General features: G+C 43.9%; 1 protein-coding gene across 1 annotated transcript in view; it reads right to left on the bottom strand.

The window, feature by feature from the left end:
• Positions 1 to 15831, bottom strand: part of NFYC (nuclear transcription factor Y subunit gamma) — a 542726-nt gene that overhangs the window by 150703 nt on the left and 376192 nt on the right. The window contains exon 5 of the mRNA XM_044083683.1: positions 8728 to 8880. Within this exon, the coding sequence (XP_043939618.1) occupies positions 8728 to 8880 (153 nt within the window). The remainder of the gene's footprint in view (positions 1 to 8727; positions 8881 to 15831) is intronic.

Raw genomic sequence — 15831 nt, 5'->3', positions numbered from 1 at the left:
GTGAGTTTCTCCAACACAAAATTGAGATCCCAAGCAGGAGTAGGAGCTCTACGTGGGGATCTTATATTCTTTGCCCCTCTAAGGAATTGCTTAAACAAAGGCTGAGAAAATAATGGTGGGTCACAGTCATAGTGAGCAGAAATTGCTGCAGCATGAACCTTTATAGAGAAGGACAAACCTTTGTCCAATAACTCAGTAAGGTATTGAAGCGCAACACTTAAATTAGGTTTAGAAACATCAAAGTCCTTTGCTGTACTCCAAAATAAAAATCTCCTCCATTTATCTGCGTAAACTTTCCTTGTACTAGGCCTTCTGGCCTCCAAAATAACATTCAAAACTTGTTGTGGAAGCTGAGACCCTCCAGGGTTTAAAACAGAATATGCCAGGCTGTCAGATGTAGAGAATGAAGTTTGACATTGAGTAAATGACTGTTCTCCTGAGACAGCAGGTGAGGAATCGAAGGCAAAGGCCATGGAGGCTCCCGCACCAGACTTCTCAGTAATGGGTACCAGTGCTGTCGAGGCCAATCTGGAGCTATTAAAATCATGTTTGGCTTGTCCTGTCTGACCTTCAGGAGTACCTTTGGGAGGAGAGGCAGAGGTGGAAAGGCATACACGTGAAGATTGCTCCAATTGAATGAGAGAGCATCCACTTTCCAAGCTGTGGGATGAAACCTTTTTGTGCAAAACTTTGGCAGCTGGTAATTTAGTGGAGAAGCGAACAGATCTATGTCTGGAGTTCCCCATAACACTGTCAATCTCTGAAATACATGAGGATCCAATTTCCACTCGTGGGGATCCATAATTTGTCTGCTCAACACATCTGCTAAGGAGTTCTGTGCTCCTGGCAGAAACCTTGCCTGAAGATTTAGCTGTAAACTGAGCAGTCTCCCACAAAATCATTGCTTGTCTGCATAGAGGATAAGAATGCGTTCCCCCTTGCTTGTTGATGTACCACATGACAGTTGTGTTGTCTGTTTGAATCAACACCTGCCCTGAAAGAAGTAAATCCTTGAAAGCTATCAATGCAAATTGGACTGCTAACATCTCCTTCAAGTTGATATGTAGATGTTGAAGTCTGGCAGGCCACGTGTCTTGTACCCATTTTCCATTTAGATGAGCTCCCCAAGCTTTGTCTGAGGCATCTGTCGTTAAAATCTGACTCGCCTCTGGCCGGGTCACAGAGAGTCCCTTGTTTAGGTGACATTCCTGAGCCTACCACAAAAATTCCTTTTGAATGCAAGGTATTATCTGAATGACAGTGTCCAAATCTTGGCAGTGCTGTGTCCATACATTCTTGAGATACCATTGTAGCTTCCTCATATGCAGTTTGGCATTGGGAAGTACCAGAATACAAGATGCCATGAACCCCAAGGCTTGAAGGACTGTCCTTGCAGTCAGCCTGGACTGACGAGACAATTGGTGGAAGTAAAGAGAAAGATTCTTTTGTTTGTCCGGGGTCAAAAGGCCATCTGGGATGCTGTATTCAGTCTCACACCCAGAAAGCACATGTCCTGAGAGGGTACTAGACTGGACTTTATTTCGCTCACAGAATACCCCAGGCATCTTAACACTGCCATCACATACTGTAAATGATGAAGAAGTTCGTCCTTTTCTTGTGCCAGAATCAGGCAATCGTCCAAATAAGGATAGATTTGTATTCCTCTTAGCCTGAAGAAAGCTACCACTGGAGCCAGAACCTTCGTGAACACTCTGGGCGCAGTAGATAAGCCAAAGGGCAATGCAGAGAACTGATAATGTGAAGTCCCAGCCCGAAAACGCAGATACTTCCTGCAACTGGGCCTGATAGGAACATGAAGGTAAGCCTCCTTGAGATCCAGAGTCACCATCCAGTGATCTTTGCCCAGCAGAGGTAAAAGCTGTTGTAACGTCAACATTTTGAACTTGGGAATGTCCAGATATGTGTTGAGGATAGATACATCCAAAATTGGTCTCCACGTGTTTCCTTTCTTAGGTACTAGAAACAGGCGAGAATAAAATCCTAGGCCCACTTCTGGCAGAGGGACCGGTTGTATGGCCCCTATTTGAAGTAGTAGAGAAATTTGTTTGTGAGCCTCTAGTCTTTGCTGAGGAGGAACGTCCGGCATGCCTTTGAAAGGAGGCAAGGTATGGAAATAAAACTTGTAACCTTGGTGAATGATATCCAATACCCATTTGTCTTGGGTAATCAACATCCAATTTTCCTTGAAGAGTGCTAACCTTCCTCCCAAAGGTGCTGCCAGGCAAGAAGGATCTGGCAGCTGAAAAAGTAGGTCATTGGGCCTGTTTACGAAAGGACTGGCCCCTGCCCTCACCAAGATTGTGCAGGTGAACTTCCTGTTCTAGGTCTGAAAGAACTCTGAGCTCTGCCCCTACCACGCCTAGATCTACCCCTAGACTGAGAATCATAAGAAGGATACGCCCACCCCTTAGCAGGCCAATTCCTACTAAACTTGGAGGCTGAACTTGCAAAAATCTTTAACAGCCTGCATAGACTTAGCCTTGTCTTCCATTTTCTTCAAGACTGACTCCACAGGTGAACCAAACAACACATCAGACTGCAAAGGAGCATCCAAAATCCTTGTCTTAACATGGTCAGATAAATTCTGATCCTTCAGCCAGGCGTGCCTGCGAAGAACTGAGCCAGTGGCAGCCACCCTAGACGAGGCCTGCACAGCATCAAAACCACACTGTAATGAATGCTTACCCACCTGTTCAGAGACATGCACCAAATCTTGTAATTCTTTACACTCAATGTCTTCCGTCAGAGCATCCACCTTAGACTTCAATTGAGAAAGAAGAAAGTTTTGATATTTCAACATATGAAACTGGCAATTCAAAGCCCTCATAGCTAAGGTAGAAGATGTATAGACCTTCTTTCCCCATCTATCCAAAGCTCTGGCTTCTTTATCTAGAGGAACCGGATTTTTTACAACAGAGGCCTTGACACCCTTAGGTCCCTGACTAATAGTTTCTGGGTCCGCCCTAGGACTCTTATAAAGATATTTATGAGCCTCAGGCACCCTGTAATACCTATCCGGTTTAACAGGAGCAGGAGGCAGAGAATCAGGATTAAGTGAAGCCTCTGCAAACACATCTTCCACAACATCCAGAACCGAGGGTATAGCCAAGGGCCTATGCTGGGGTAACAGCAAAAATTCCCTAAGCCTTTTCCGAGAATCAGAGAAGTCCTGACCTTCCCACTTAAAATGTTCCCTCATAGAATGAAGTGTCTCTGAAAAGAAAAATCCTCTGGAGGAGAAGCAGAAGGAGTGGAATCATCTGCATCAGAATCAGAATAAGGAGAGTACTCCTGCAAGTCTTCAGCTGAAGACTCTGAAACATCCAAGCCTGCTCAAAACTTCCCAACTCTGGCTCCACCCTAGGCCTCTTATCAGGAGGGGCAAAGAACCTCTAATCAGAGTAATCAAATCTTCTGCCATTTTAAGCATGTGCTTCTTAGGCACAGACCCTGCTGAACTAGGAGTGACACCAACAGAAGCTAAAACTGGCCTGCCTCTGGGAGAAGCCTTGGAAACAGAAGGAGAAGGCCTAACCACCCTAGGAAGGGAGGGGAGTACAGTAACTTGAGAAGCCCCTTCAGCCTGACCTGCCTCCTGAGAGACCACCTCCTGCAAAATCAAAGTCTCCCCCTGAGACTCCAGAGAAGTCTCCGTCGGAACCACCGGTTCCACTGAAGCCTCTAAAGAACCGGCGTCCGAACGGACGACTCATCTTGCCTGGGTTTAACTGTTTTGTCTTTGCGCTTCTTCGCAGAAGCGGGCGCCGGAGAATCCGACGGCATATTATAAATGCACCGCTTCCCAAAGACCAGCCTAGCACAATCTAACCTTCGCTTAATAGTGCGTTTATTGAACCTAGCACAAAAGCGACACCCAACAACGTCGTGCTCAGGCCCCAAACAAGGAATACACAAAGAATGATAATCCCTATGCGGTCTCTGTTTCCCACAAGAAATACAGTTATTCACTTTTTCTGACATCCGGTAAAACACTGAGGCAAGAAAAAACCAAAATACTCCCCAACGGGGTACTTAGCCAACTTGGATTCGGTCTGAAACTCCGAATTCGAAAAATTTCAGAACGCCGAACGGCACTTGCAACGCTGCTTCTGCATCGGACCATGCGGCAAAAAAGACTGAGGAAATGACGTCGGTCATGCGCTTTTGTACCCTGACGTCCTGATGTCAGTTTTAAGCGCCTTGACCGACGTCAGCCTAATACTTTGGTATTCGGGCCGACCGAGGACAGCGGACTACCCATATGTAAGGACTGCAGCAATGTGAGATGAAGAACATCTACCTTTTGTGCATTAGAGAACAAGAGTGGGGCTGCCTTCCTGGTAAAGTCCCTTGTAGAACTGAAGACCAGCACAGACAGCTCAATGAATATTCCCCGCCCTTGCATTGCTAAACACGTGTGTGTTAAGACTGTCCTGATGAGCAAAGATCCAGGCTTCAAGTTGCTGGACACAAAGACAACAGCCATGAGCTTTTCATACTCAGGAATGTCAAACACAATCCATGGAACAGAAAGGCTAAGATTGAAGTAATAATACCCACAGAGTTAAGTGGCAGTAGAACCAATCTGATAGCAACAATCTTGTCAGCAAGAAAATGAGCAGCAGGCTCGCATTCTGAAGGAATAAGGCTCTTCTAGTAGTGAGAAAGGATGGGCTACACAACCTCTCCACCACAAAGTACAACTGGTTGGTTAGTTGCTGCTGAAAAACTGTGGACAGAAATGCTGCCCTCTTACATGAGATCGCAGCTTGGTAGTAGCACAATATTCATCCTAGTCAAGTTTGTGACAGACATACACAAGGCCACTGATGCTACAATTTGCACACTATGGATTGTACCTTCTGGCAGACTCTGGTTGTACAAGCCTTGGATCTAGGTAGTCTAGAACTACTGATAGAGACTTGCTACAGTCACCAGTGTCCAGGGAACATCATCTTCAAAAAGTGAAGGATTTAGGAAGAAACAGTTTTGAGCTGATAAGATCAGTAAAACTGATCACCTTCAGTTCAAGATCAGAGGTACTACAGTGCTGAAACTACAGGTGGAAGTGAAAAAGGAAGTACCAAAACCAAACCGTCAAGTCTAATGTCTTCAGATCCAATAGAAAAGTCCAGAGTAAGACTAATCTACTTGCTGCAGAGATAACCTGAGCAAACTCAAAGCTTTTTCATTATCCAACTAAATTTTTTGGCAGGATCCACAGATTCATCATCATCTTACAGACTGAAGTCACCCGGCACAATTAAGTGTTAGTGACTGATGACAGTCAATGAAGAAAATCAGTGAACTGCTGTGTGAATGTCCATGCAGAGCCTTGCAGACAGTAGAGAAAAAGAAAACTACAATTTGATCCTTCAAAAAGGACACATTCCAGGGAAGATGGTCTCTTTACAGACATGAGTTATTTGCAACCCAAAGCTACTAAAAACAGCAGCCCCACTCCTAATTCTAGCCGTCATGAGGGAATATATCACAGAGAAACCTGGTGTGATGTCAGAGGCCATGTAAGGGCAAAAGCCATCAAACCATAGGGTTTAAAAGTAGTTACTAGGCTTGCAGTCCAGACCACCATTGAGATGGCTAGCCAAAATTATTAGTTGCACAGGCACTGTACGGTTAAGTGACATTTTCAAGGTCACAGTAGGCAAGTGAGGGCTGATGGAATCAAACCCTGTACCACAAGAATTACAGCTCACAGCCTTAAACCTCTGTGCCAACTGCCATGCCTCAGTTATAAAGACAAGGTCCACATCTTGCAATAAATCCGAGATGATCCCAGTCTCTGGACTGACCTTACATTAGTATACAATGCCATAGAAGAAACAATAAAAAGGATGAGTCTCAAGTACCTGCCATTTGTGCAAAAGTGGGACTCTTGGTATCATTTGGAGACAAGAACTGCAACAGCTCTACCCAGGGGATCAGTGATAGGGCTGAAGACCCACCACTGGAATGCACATTTAAGTGTCCATAATGATTATTGCAACATGGATGCTTGTTCAGGAAAGGTACAAAATGTCGATTTTTTTGGAATACCACTTTCAGCAGGTTTTCATGGCAGAATGGTCTGTAAAATCAAGCAGAGAAGCAACATGTTGCCTGGACAGATCCAGCAAAACAAAACTTAAGAATTGTTTTTTACGTACATCTCGGAGAGATCTACCTACATCACAGGGACAGTAGTAAGGAATACCTGCTTACTTGGCAGAAGATAAACTTCGACTGTTTCCTGGTCAGAAAACCTGGCATCTCTGAAAACAGACTCACGTGCGATAAACCAGTACTCTACACTAGTCTGTCAGGTGGGCAACAAGGTGCTTCAGAAGTAAAAAGGAAGGAAGGAAGGACTCCTCAAATGCGGGTGACATCATCCACAATACTAGACCCAAGCAAAGATCTTCAGGAAAAGAAATGACTAAATAAGGTGGCATCATCACTGCCAGTCATTAAAGGAAGAACCTCAAAAGTGGAAGCTGATAATTTAAGTCAGGCACCGAGTCTAGGAGCACTAACAGCGACAGCGCAATCATGGAAAGTTGGACTCTACACAGACTATAACTGATAAAGGGTGATCTTATGCATCTATTTATCCACCATCTGGAGATGAGTTACATGCAGGTATGAGTAAACAGGAAACACAGGGCAGCTGTCACCAAAAACAAGCAACTAATTACACGGAGAAAGACAACCAAAGAGGACTATGCAAGATTAGATGCAGACTCTGTACTGTGGACTAAGGTTCAGATTCCTAAAACAGCAGGAATACCCACCAGAGATGTATACCAAGAACACAATGTCCTCCTGATCTCAGTCCTAAAGGATTCTTGCTATAGCCACCTCTCCATCACATCTTTACTATACTGGAAGACTTCTAGCTCAATGCCTCCCTTTCACCAAACAAGCACTGGAAAGTAGGAAGGGAGCAGCAAACATCACCACCACAATAATCATAATCATCAACAATCCCCTTTTCCTTCTTTTCTACATGGAGTTGAGGTGTCGTGACAACTGTCGCTCTCTCTCTCTCTCAATTCAACACCACTCCCTTACCTTCTTTATCATTCATGCCTGACTGTCACAGGTCTTCTCTCACACAATCCATCTAACTCTTTGCTGGATACCCTTGCTTCCTCTTGACTTCTTCCAGTCTGTCTCAAATCTACTTCACCAGACTGTCTTCTGCCAGAACCATCATAAGCTGCTCTCTTTGGCTTTCTCTGTAAATGCAGTTACTTTGGCTTCTACTCAGACATCCTCATTTCTTTGTCTCCCTCACAGTATGCAGCCTACCACCCATCTAAGGCAGCTCATCTCCATCACCTCTAGCTTCCACAGCTGCTCGGTGATGATGCCAGTCACTAGACTTACCTTATGTTAGTATACTGTGTCCTAAGAAAGGCCACAAAAGGATAGGTCCCAAGTACCTGCCATTGGTGCAAAAATGGGAATCTTGTTATCATTTGTTATCATTTGGAGACAAGAAGACATTTCAACACAGGGAAGTAGTGGTAGGTCTAAAAGTCAGGACTAAAAGTTCAGACATGCTCTGGTTCGGTTACTTCCTGACAGTCTGGTTTGTACCCTGTGTCCTTTTATAAGGATCTAACAAAATACCATTGAGGCAAACTGGTTTCATCAACATGATGTGACCTTTAAGCTTTTTATATGTGGTAGGTGGACAGAAAAAAAATGGCAGAAATGGCAAGAATTAACAAAGTACATTCTGGTCACAGCCAACCTAACTAATATCTCTGAAAGTCTTGTTTAGTGAAACAGCTCATGCACAAGCACTTGAAGTACTCTTCAGTTCTGAAGCAATGGTGAAGGTAAAGTCTGATTATGAACTGCAAGGAAAAAGAACAGTGCCAGTGGCTACAAGGAAAATAATGCACACCTTTTAAACTGTATGCAAGGGACTTAGCACAGGCCAAAGGGGAAGGTCCCACCCAAAGGGTTAGCCTTAATGAAAAATGGGAAGAGCTGTTCAAGACGGGTTAAACAAAATCTAAACAAATTTCACTCAGAGGGTCCAAAGCAAGATCTACATTTCTATAAAATGGAGCTCACAAACTCATCAAAAGAATCGAATAAAAGGAATGGCAGAGAAACAGTACAAGCTCCACAATAGAGAAGGTAACTCATACATATAACAAAGACGATTGTTTAAGGCAAGCATGGCAAAGGCATACTTAATGTTACAAGTACTACCCACAGAGCATTTGTTATAACATAATTAGTTAATGGTGGAAGCTCATTAACTGCATTACACAGTAGTAAGACTCTTGGCAAATGTTAAAATCACTGTGCATGGAATAATACCAGCAAATATATATCAGAAGGTCATTTAAGGTAAAAGCAATAACACACAGACTTCACTGTTGCACAACTCTCCTCCCATCAAATTACGTGTTTCTAAAGCATTCCCCTTACATGCTTGGATTTGTTTCAGTTCTTTTTGACTACACTTGGTACGATCCATAATAAAATGCCTGTGGGAAATTAGAAAAACAACAGCAAAGTTTAAACACATCTTTACCCAAGCATAATCCACTTCCTCAGGTACTGTGCATGCTTAAACACCGTACACTCAGAACTTAAAAGGTGTTTTTAAGAGCTAAATAAAGCAATTATGATGCAAAGAAACAAAAGCAATGTCATACTGGTTAGAATATGCTGGATTCTTACCGGTATCTGCTGGATCTCTCCTGTATTGGTAATGATCTGCTGCATAACCTGCATAGTCTGACCCGATCCACTCTGAGCTTGCTGCGTCTGCCCCTGTGCCTGAACAATCTGTACCTGCTGGCCTTCACCAACTTGCATTGTTACTGGTGCAGTCTAAAAGAACAAAACAAGTCATTATAGTTTATTTACTATGCAGCAAACCCAGGTAACAAAGTGCCTGTTTTCATACACAACTCAAGAAAATGCATCCCAAACATGTTGATAAACTAAAATACAATGGGTAAGGTACCATAATTTTTAACAGCACAAAAAAGCTTTGGATAACAATTCTCATAAGTTGATAAACAGTAAATCATGCTAATAATTTCTTAATTTCAAGATAAGACAAGGCAAAATCCACCCTCCACAAACAACAAATAAAAAGAAAATGTAAGACACTTCAGTTGATAATTCAAGTACAGAGAATGCTACAGTGTCAGCTGCAAAACACGTTGATAAAATCAGATAATTTACAGCAAGATCATCAGTAGTAAAGAAATAACTAGCAACAAGTTTAGCCAAACACAGAGAAGCAAACATTGCTGGTATCCACACTGATCTTCAGTGGGCATTTTTTCCTCTGGAAATGGTGGTCAGGAAAACATTAAGTACTGCTAAAAAAGATCTTAAGAAGGGCAAAAGGGTAAGGTGTACAGGAAGCAAAGGGTGTGCCTTCTGTGTGTAGTACAAAATGTGATGAAGGTTTAGGGTTTACAGGGTCAACTAATGCACAGGAAAGTACAGCTGTGTTAGTACACTCAGCATACCATATAAAGTACAGTTTTGTACCTACCATAAATGTAGATGTTCGAGTGCTAATACAGCTGCAGTCATAACAGATGGGTTCTCCTGCCGTCCGGCGGGCCCTCGGTCGGCTGAATTCCAAAGTCTAGGTCCGGTGTCGGTTGTTGTCGCTTTCTTTCCTGACGTCAGTGCGACATGGGTATATAAGACACAGCCGACGCCATTTTCTTCAGTCTTTCTTGCCCCAGATGTCAGGTGCCCCAAGAAGGAAGGCAAAATATATATATATAAATTATATATAATCATGCAATGCAATATAATCAAAAATCAGTAGTTGCAAGCAAATACACCATAGAAGGATAACCCAATCAGGTTGTAAGATGAGGATTTAGCCACTAGGTCTGTTCCCAGAGGGGAAGGACGGAGGGAAACCTGGACTGCAGCTGTATTAGCACTCGAACATCTACATTTATGGTAGGTACAAAACTGTACTATGTTCATCGTGCATACAGCTGCAGTCATAACAGATGGGTAGAATCCCAAAGCAACGCACAGGGTGGTAGGCACTAGGTGGAACTGGGAGGAGCCAGAATGCCCTGCAACACAGCAGTGGCAAAGCCTGCTCTAGTTTTGGAGTATAAAGGTAGGTGGGTAGTGTTTAGTGAAGGTATGCACAGAACTCCAAGTGGCTGCCTCCAAAATATCTTTGGTAGGGACTCCTCTGAGGAAGGCTGCAGAGGTAGCTGTGGCCCTTGTGGAGTGGGATCTAATGCCTGTAGGTACAGATTTGCCATGAAAGGAGTAACAAAACCGTATGCAGTGGCCTATCCATTTTGAAATTGTCTGTTTGGAAATTGGCTTCCCTTGAGCTCCTACAGCATAGGACACAAAGAGTTGCTCTGATTTCCTGAAAGGCTTTGTTCTATCCAAATAGTAACGCAGCTGTCTATGGATGTCTAAGGAATGTAGCAGCCTTTCCCCTTTGTTTTGAGGATTGCGGTAAAAGGTAGGTAAGTGTATGGCCTGATTTAAAGCTACCCTGGATACTACCTTAGGCATAAATGATGGGTTGGTTCGTAGGGAAACCCTGTCCTGATGGAAGATGAGAAAGGGCTGCACAGCCATGAGGGCTTGTAGTTCCGAGACCCTACGAGCTGAGGTAATAGCCAGAAGGAAAGCTGTTTTCCAGGACAAATATTGCAAATCTGTTGAGGCAGCTGGTTCAAAGGGAGGCAATGTTAATTTTTCTAGAATGTAATTAAGATCCCAGGCTGGTATTGGTTGTTTCCTTGGGGGTCTTATATTCTTAGCCCCTCTGAGGAACTACCTTAAGAGTGGGTGAGAGAATAAGGGTGGATCAGTGTTGTATTCTGCAGAAATGGCTGAGGCATGGATTTTGATGGAGGAAAATGAAAGTCCACTGTTCAACAGCTCAGCTAGATACTGTAATATCTGAGGCAAATTCAGTTTTCTAAGATCCTGGCCCTTTTTCTCATTCCAAGCGCAAAACCGTTTCCATTTTGCGGAGTAAGCTTTTCTAGTAGATGGCCTTCTGGCCTCCAAAATGACATCCTGCACCTCCTTGGAGAGTAGGGTCTGTTGTGGTGTTAAGTAATTTTCCATGCAGCCAGATTGAGTGTTTTCAGCTGACTGTGAAGAGTTTTGTAGCTGTGCTGAGTCAGGAGAAGAGGCATTAGAGGTAGGGTCCAAGGAGGAGAATGTGTTAGGCTCCTCAGGAGTGGGTACCAGTGTTGTCTTGGCCAGTCTGGAGCAATCAGTATAATCTTTGGTCTGTCTGCTCTTGCTTTCAAGAGCACCTTGGGCGGTAGAGGCAAAGGTGGGAAGGCGTAAACTGTCCTTGCTGCCCAACTGAAAGAAAGGGCGTCCACTCTCCAGGCCTTTGGATGAAATGTCCTTGAGCAGAATTTTGCCAATTGATTCTTGTGGGAGGCAAAGAGATCTATGTCTGGCCTTCCCCACGCTTGGATTATCTTTGTAAACACTTGAGGATGCAACTTCCATTCGTGCGGGTCTGTCATATTTCTGCTTAGATTGTCTGCCAGCGTGTTTTCCAAACCTGGCAGGTACCGTGCTTGAAGCTCGATTTGCCATTCTAGAGCCATGTTCCAAAGTGACATGGCCAGCCTGCACAGGGGGTATGAATGTGTTCCTCCTTGTTTGTTTATGTACCACATTACTGTGGTGTTGTCTGTTCTTATCAATAATTGCCCTGGATGCAGGAGGTCCTTGAAAGCTGTAATTGCATTTATCACTGCTAGCATTTCCTTTTGATTGATGTGAAGGTGCTTTTCCTTTTGGGACCATTTGCCCTGAATGCACCTGTCTGTCATGTGTGCCCCCCAGGTGTAGTCTGAGGAGTCTGTTGTGATGACTTGATTTGCTTGAGGCTTGCAGAATGGTAGACCTGTGTTTGTTTGGCATGCTTGGGCCCACCATAGAAATTCCTTTTGCAAGCATGGAATTAGTGGTAATATGGTTTCCAAACTGTGGCTGTGTTGAGACCATAGGTTTTTTAGGTACCATTGAAGTTTCCTCATATGCAACTTTGCACATGGGATTAGAAGAATGCAAGATGCCATGAAGCCCAGAGCCTGCAGGATTTTCCTTGCAGTTAGCCTGGTACAAATAGCTAGCATCTTGAAGTACTGAGTTAGTTGCCCCTGTTTTTCTGGCGTAAGATAGGCCATCTGGGTGTTTGTGTCCAGGTTGGCACCCAGGAAAATTATTTTCTGAGATTGTGTTAGCCTGGATTTCTCTTTGTTGACTGTGTATCCCAGAGAATGCAATAACCGTGTTACATAAGCCAGATGTTCCAGAAGTATGCGTTTGCTGTCCGCTTGGATCAGGCAATCATCCAAATAAGGGTAAATTTGTATCCCTTGAAGTCTGCAGTAGGCAATTAATGATGCCAGGCATTTCGTGAATACTCCGGGCGCAGTAGATAAGCCAAAGGGCAATGCAGAGAATTGATAGTGGATTGAACCTGCAAGAAATCTGAGGTATCTTCTGCAGCTTTGTCTGATTGGGACATGCAGGTATGCCTCCTTGAGGTCCAATGTTACCAGCCAAGACTCCTTGCCCAGCATGGGAAGAAGCTGTTGTAAGGTGAGCATCTTGAATTCTGGTACGAGTAAGAATGTGTTTAGGATGGATAAGTCCAAAATGGGTCTCCAGTCGGTTCCGTTCCTTGGTACCAGGAATAGTCTGGAATAAAAACCTTGACCTTGTTCGTGAGTAGGTACTTCTTGAATAGCTTTCATGTCCATGAGCTTTGAAATTTGTATTTGAGCCTCTGCCCTTTGATTGTGTGGCAGGTTCGGCATGCCTCTCATTTTTGGAAGAGCGTGAAAATGAAATCTGTAGCCTCTGTTTATAATGTCCAGGATCCATTTGTCTTTTGTGACAATATGCCAATTTTTTGAAAATAATGCCAGCTTTCCTCCCAAGGGTGCTGCCACCTGAGCCTTGCTTGGCATGCAAAGGGGAAAGTCATTGGGTTTGTTTCCTGTATTGTTGTGCACTGTCTCCGCCACCTCTTGGTGCTGGAGATTGCCACTGTCTGCCTCTATATGATCCTTGAGATTGTCCTCTGCCCCTTGTGTGCCTGTATCTACCTCTTTGGGGCTTGTCCGTGGCTGGAAAGGACCAGTTTTTTGAAGGCCAATTTCTGCTAAAACGTGGTGGTTGTACCTGTAGAAAAGCTTTGACAGTTTGCATAGATTTAGCTTTTTCTTCCATTTTCCGTAGTATCTCCTCAGCATTAGTACCAAATAATACATCCTTTTGTAAAGGAGCATCTAGTAGTTTAGCCTTAACATGATCAGGCAAGGTTTGTTCCCTAAGCCAGGCATGTCTACGAATGACTGATCCTGTAACAGCAGCTCTACTTGAGGCCTCTAGAGCATCATAGCCACATTGTAAGGTGTGTTTACCCACTTGTTCTGCACTATGAATCATATCCTGCAACTCCTTCAAATCTGGTTGTTCAGGTTGTGACATTTTATTCTTTAATTGTGATAACAGAAAAGTACAGTTTTGTACCTACCATAAATGTAGATGTCCGAACTGGATAGCATCTGCAGTCATAACAACTGGGTTGTCCTGTCGTCAGGCAGCCCTTCAGTCGGCCGGATTCCAAAGTCCGGGTCCGGCTTCGGCTGATGTTGCACTTCACCCGACGTCATCTCTGTTGGTCTTCGGGTATAAAGGCATCAGCCGACGCCATTTTCCTCAGTGTTTCTTGCCCCAGATGCCAGCAGCCCTCTTGAAGGCTAAAATTTGGATAGATGCCAATGTTTCCAAATAGATAGAGGTAAACACAAAAATAAGCATGTATGTACATATATACAAACAAATACACCATAAAAGACTCCCCCACCAGCTAGCTATTAGGAGGGTAAACACCCTAGGAGTACCACAGAGGGAAGGAGGAGGGTAATCCTGACTGCAGATGCTATCCAGTTCGGACATCTACATTTATGGTAGGTACAAAACTGTACTATGTCCTTCATGGATGCATCTGCAGTCATAACAACTGGGTAGAATACCATAGCCAACTAGGGAGGAGGATAAAACTAGATTATGGTGTGTTTAGGATCCCTTGCAGTACAGCAGTGGCAAACCCTGCTCGGGATCTGGAATATAGAGGCAAATTATAATGCTTGGCAAATGTATGCACGGAGGTCCAAGTAGCCGCCTCAATAATGTCTTTGGTTGCCACTCCTCGTAAGAAGGCTGTGGTAGTGGCTGTTGCTCTTGTAGAATGAGGTCTTATGTTCTGTGGAATTGGTTTTCCATGGAAGGAGTAACAGAATCGTATGCAATTTCCTATCCATTTGGAGATTGTCTGTTTGGAAATAGCTTTTCCTTCCCTTCCTGTTGCATAGGCTACAAAAAGTTGGTCAGTCTTTCTGCTACTTTTTGTTCTGTCCAAGTAGTAGCGTAGCTGTCTATGTACATCCAAGGTATGTAGTATTCTTCCCCTCTGTTTTGTGGGTTGGGAAAGAAGGTAGGTAGGTGGATTGCCTGGTTTAAAGACACTCTGGATACCACCTTAGGCATAAATGTAGGATTAGTCCTCATGGACACTCTATCTTGGTGGAAGATTAGGAAGGGTTGCACTGCCATTAAGGCCTGTAGTTCTGAAACCCTCCTTGCTGAAGTAATTGCCAGTAGGAAAGCAGTTTTCCATGACAGGTGTTGTAGGTCTGCTGTTGCTGCTGGTTCAAAGGGTGATAGTGTCAACTTTTCTAGCACAAAGTTTAAGTCCCAAGCTGGTAATGGTGGTTTCCTTGGAGGTTTTACATTCTTGATTCCTCTGAGGAACTGCCTGAGCAAAGGGTGCGAAAAAACAGGTGGATCAAAGCTGTATTCTACTGAAATAGCTGATGCATGTATCTTGATGGGAGGAGTAGGACAGGCCTGAATGAAGAAGTTCGGCCAGATACTCCAGAATGTTAGGCATATCTATGTTTGACACATCTTTTCCTCTTTCAGTACTCCAAATGACAAACCTTTTCCATTTTCCAGCATAGTTCCTTCTTGTTGAAGGTCTGCGTGCTTCAAGAATAATGTCTTTAACTCTTTGGGAAAGTTCTGGATTAGCTGCTGCTATGTGATGTTCCATGCAGTCAGTTGCAACGTTTTTAGGTTTGGATGTATGATGCTGTAGTTGTTCTGAGTTAACAAAGGCATCAGGGGTATTGGCCACATATTGTTCCGAGACATGCTCCTCAGCAGTGGGTACCAGTGTTGTCTTGGCCAGTTTGGAGCTATCAGGATTATCCTTGGACGTTCTTCCTTGATTTTTAGTAATACCTTGTGTATCAAGGGAAGAAGTGGGAATGCATATGCTGTTAGGCCTTTCCAGCTGAAGGAGAGCGAATCCACTTTCCATGCTAGTGGGTGGAATGTCCTTGTGCAGAATGTTTTGAGCTGGTGATTGAGAGGTGATGCGAATAGATCTATCTGAGGCATTCCCCATTTCTTTGAGATGGTCTTGAAGATGTCCGGGTGCAGCTTCCATTCGTGGGCATCCGATGTGGTTCTGCTTAATATGTCTGCTAGAGTATTCTCTTTCCCCGGTACAAATATTGCCTGTAACTGGATGTTGTAGCTGAGTGCCAGGGTCCACAGCTCCAAAGTCATTCTGCATAGGGGTATGAATGAGTGCCTCCCTGTTTGTTGATGTACCACATGACTGTGGTGTTGTCTGTCCTTATCATCAACTGGCCCTCTTTGAGAAATGGTCTGAACTTTTGGATTGCCAGTTTTACTGCCAGCATTTCTTTTAGGTTGATG

Source organism: Protopterus annectens, chromosome 9.part0 (assembly GCF_019279795.1).
Source record: "Protopterus annectens isolate FY-2018-M chromosome 9.part0, PAN1.0, whole genome shotgun sequence".
NCBI lineage: Eukaryota > Metazoa > Chordata > Ceratodontiformes > Protopteridae > Protopterus > Protopterus annectens.
This window is presented reverse-complemented; position numbering and strand designations above follow the sequence as displayed.